Source organism: Aedes albopictus, unplaced genomic scaffold, assembly GCF_035046485.1.
Source record: "Aedes albopictus strain Foshan unplaced genomic scaffold, AalbF5 HiC_scaffold_580, whole genome shotgun sequence".
In the NCBI taxonomy this organism is placed as follows: domain Eukaryota; kingdom Metazoa; phylum Arthropoda; class Insecta; order Diptera; family Culicidae; genus Aedes; species Aedes albopictus.
Window position 1 is genome coordinate 1 of NW_026917399.1, and position 2,596 is coordinate 2,596.

The 2,596-nt window shown below is 49.1% G+C and overlaps 1 protein-coding gene across 1 annotated transcript; it reads left to right on the plus strand.

The window, feature by feature from the left end:
- The first annotated feature begins 53 nt into the window (after nt 1–53).
- On the plus strand, nt 54–1,614 carry LOC134284703 (uncharacterized protein K02A2.6-like). The gene has a single exon (XM_062843835.1). The coding sequence runs from the start codon at nt 76–78 to the stop codon at nt 1,306–1,308; it is 1,233 nt and encodes a 410-aa protein (XP_062699819.1). The 5' UTR covers nt 54–75; the 3' UTR covers nt 1,309–1,614.
- The last annotated feature ends 982 nt before the right edge of the window (nt 1,615–2,596 follow it).

Consider the following 2,596-nt stretch of genomic DNA (forward strand, 5'->3'; position numbering starts at 1 on the left):
TTTGCGGAACGGCTCGTCATCCCGCCGCTGCATCGTAAGCGCTGCTTGGAACAGTTCCATCGCGGCCATCCCGGAATGCAGCGAATGAAGGCTCTCGCTCGAAGCTACGCCTACTGGCCCAGCATGGACACCGACATCACCGATTTCGTCCGAGCATGCCAGCAGTGTGCGTCCGTAGCTAGATCGCCTCCTCACTCTCCACCGATGCCGTGGCCCAAACCGACCGCTCCGTGGCAACGCGTCCACGTCGACTACGCCGGTCCGATCGAAGGCGAGTACTACCTCCTCGCAGTCGACTCGTTCTCCAAATGGCCAGAGATCGTCCAGACAACCCGTATCACCTCAGCGGTGACAGTTTCCATTCTCCGTGGGTTGTTCGCTCGGCTGGGTATGCCCGCTACGTTGGTCAGCGACAACGGTACCCAATTCACCAGCGCTGAATTCGCCGAGTTCTGCACCTCCAACGGCATCGAACATCTCACGACGGCCCCGTTCCATCCGCAATCGAACGGCCAGGCGGAACGTTTCGTGGACACTTTCAAGCGGGCCGTGAAGAAAATTCGAGAGGGGAGAGGATCGATGCAAGAGGCACTGGATACCTTCCTCCTGACGTACCGAAGCACGCCCAACCGGGCTCTTCCAGACCAGAAGTCGCCATCCGAGGTCATGTTCGGGCGCAAAATCCGCACGTGTCTCGAGCTTCTGCGTCCTCCGCCGGTACGGACACCGGTGCCCACATCGAACGACAGCAAGCAACCGAGATCCTTCCACCGAGACGACCCCGTTTACGCCAAACTCCACATTCGTAACGGTTGGAAGTGGGTTCCCGGTAAAATCGTCGAGAAGATTGGAGACGTGATGTACAACGTGTGGGTCGAAAACCGCCGAATGTTGCGCTCGCACATCAACCAGCTCCGGAGTCGTATGGCCACTGACACGACGCCGAAGCAATCCGCTGGTCAGGTCACCTCTCGCCAGCATTCGCTACCACTCGACATCCTGTTGGGTGCCTGGAACTTGCCAAACCATTCGCCAAGCACGCCGACGTCAGCCACACCGCCGATCGCGCCAAGATCTGTATCAGTCTCCAGTCCCGAGCCTACCCTGATAGGTTCCGAGCCGGCTTGTGCCTCGTCAACTCCACGGCACGAGCTCCCGGTAGTCCCGTCTACGTCTTCGTCATCGCCAACATCAACATCGACCGATTTCGAGTCCGCTATCGAAGTGGAACCAATGGTAGAGCTACCTAGGCGTTCTTCACGTACCCGAAGGCCGCCAGTCAGGTTCGACCCCTACCAGCTCTATTAAGAGGGGAGATGTTGTGGACAACCCGATTGCGGTGTACCGCGCCGCTGAGCTCGCACAAGACAGAGCACTACTGTCGTGCGCGATGCAATAGAAGCGCATCAATGAATTTTAACTTGGTTGTCGTTTGTGCTCTGTGTCTGTGTATTGTTGTCCATAGTAGTTTAGTTTTTGTTTACGTCTCGCGATAAATATGTTGTACCCGTTTTAACGTGTCGCGAAATAAAGTAGTTTTAACCAGTTAATCGTGCGCGTTTTATTCCCCAATGTAGGGACACCGGATCACGAACACCGTCCGGTTACCGCGGTACAAAAATATGGAAAAATACAAAAAAATGCAAAAACTCAAGCTCCTGTATACTTTTTGAGTTCCACTTTGGTCCCATATCAACTGTGCAAAATTTCAGATCAATTGGAAAAACTACATTTCAGCGACCGCCATTCTTAGTTTTTCATACGATTTACTATGGAGAAATTTTACTCCTGCAATAAAAAATCGCTAGGAGTCACCCCTAGATCCCTAAAAATAAGTCGACGAAAGATTTCTGTAGAAAACTTCACTAGGAATTGTAACCGTTGGTTCCAAGTTAAGCTTGTGGCTCCACCACAATTTTAGAATTTTTCCAATTCCTTTTCCCAGATTTCCCTTCCTACGCCATTTGTAAATATTCCCCAATATACTTCGGGTCAGATACTCGCAGTTGGATTTGTGAGCGAATGAGTGGCTATATATTTTCTGTCATTTTGTGAGTGTTGCTTGATGTCGAGCAGTTTGAGAATCGGGGCAAAAGATTACCTCGCCCTTTTTGTACCCGCCGACAGATGGAGCACACCACAGTTATGCATTAGGGTGGGACGAAAAACGAGAAACATAAATGTTTATTATAAAAAATTATGCTAAACAATTGTACCGTATCCTATAAAAACCCCAGGCTTCAAAGCAGACATTCTCTTTTTGCTGCGAATACCGGGACGTTTAGTAGTGCGCGCGTGTGTAGTTTTTGTTAGAAAAATGTCGAGGTTAGTGTTAATTGTTAAAACCTCATTGTTAGTGGAAGTGTTGTTAATCAGTCTTTTTTCTCTTTTGTTAGTGGGTTAATCGTTTAGCCATGCAAGTTAGATAGTTAATTGTTAGTACGTTAAAAAGGTGTTAGTACGGCAACGAAGACAATGGGTCAGTGTGTTGAAAAATATGTTAATTGTTACCTTATTCTAAAATTTGTTAAAATTGTTGTAGTTCCTAATCGTTAAAATGCGAAACAAACAAACAAGCAAACAACCAGTGTACAAA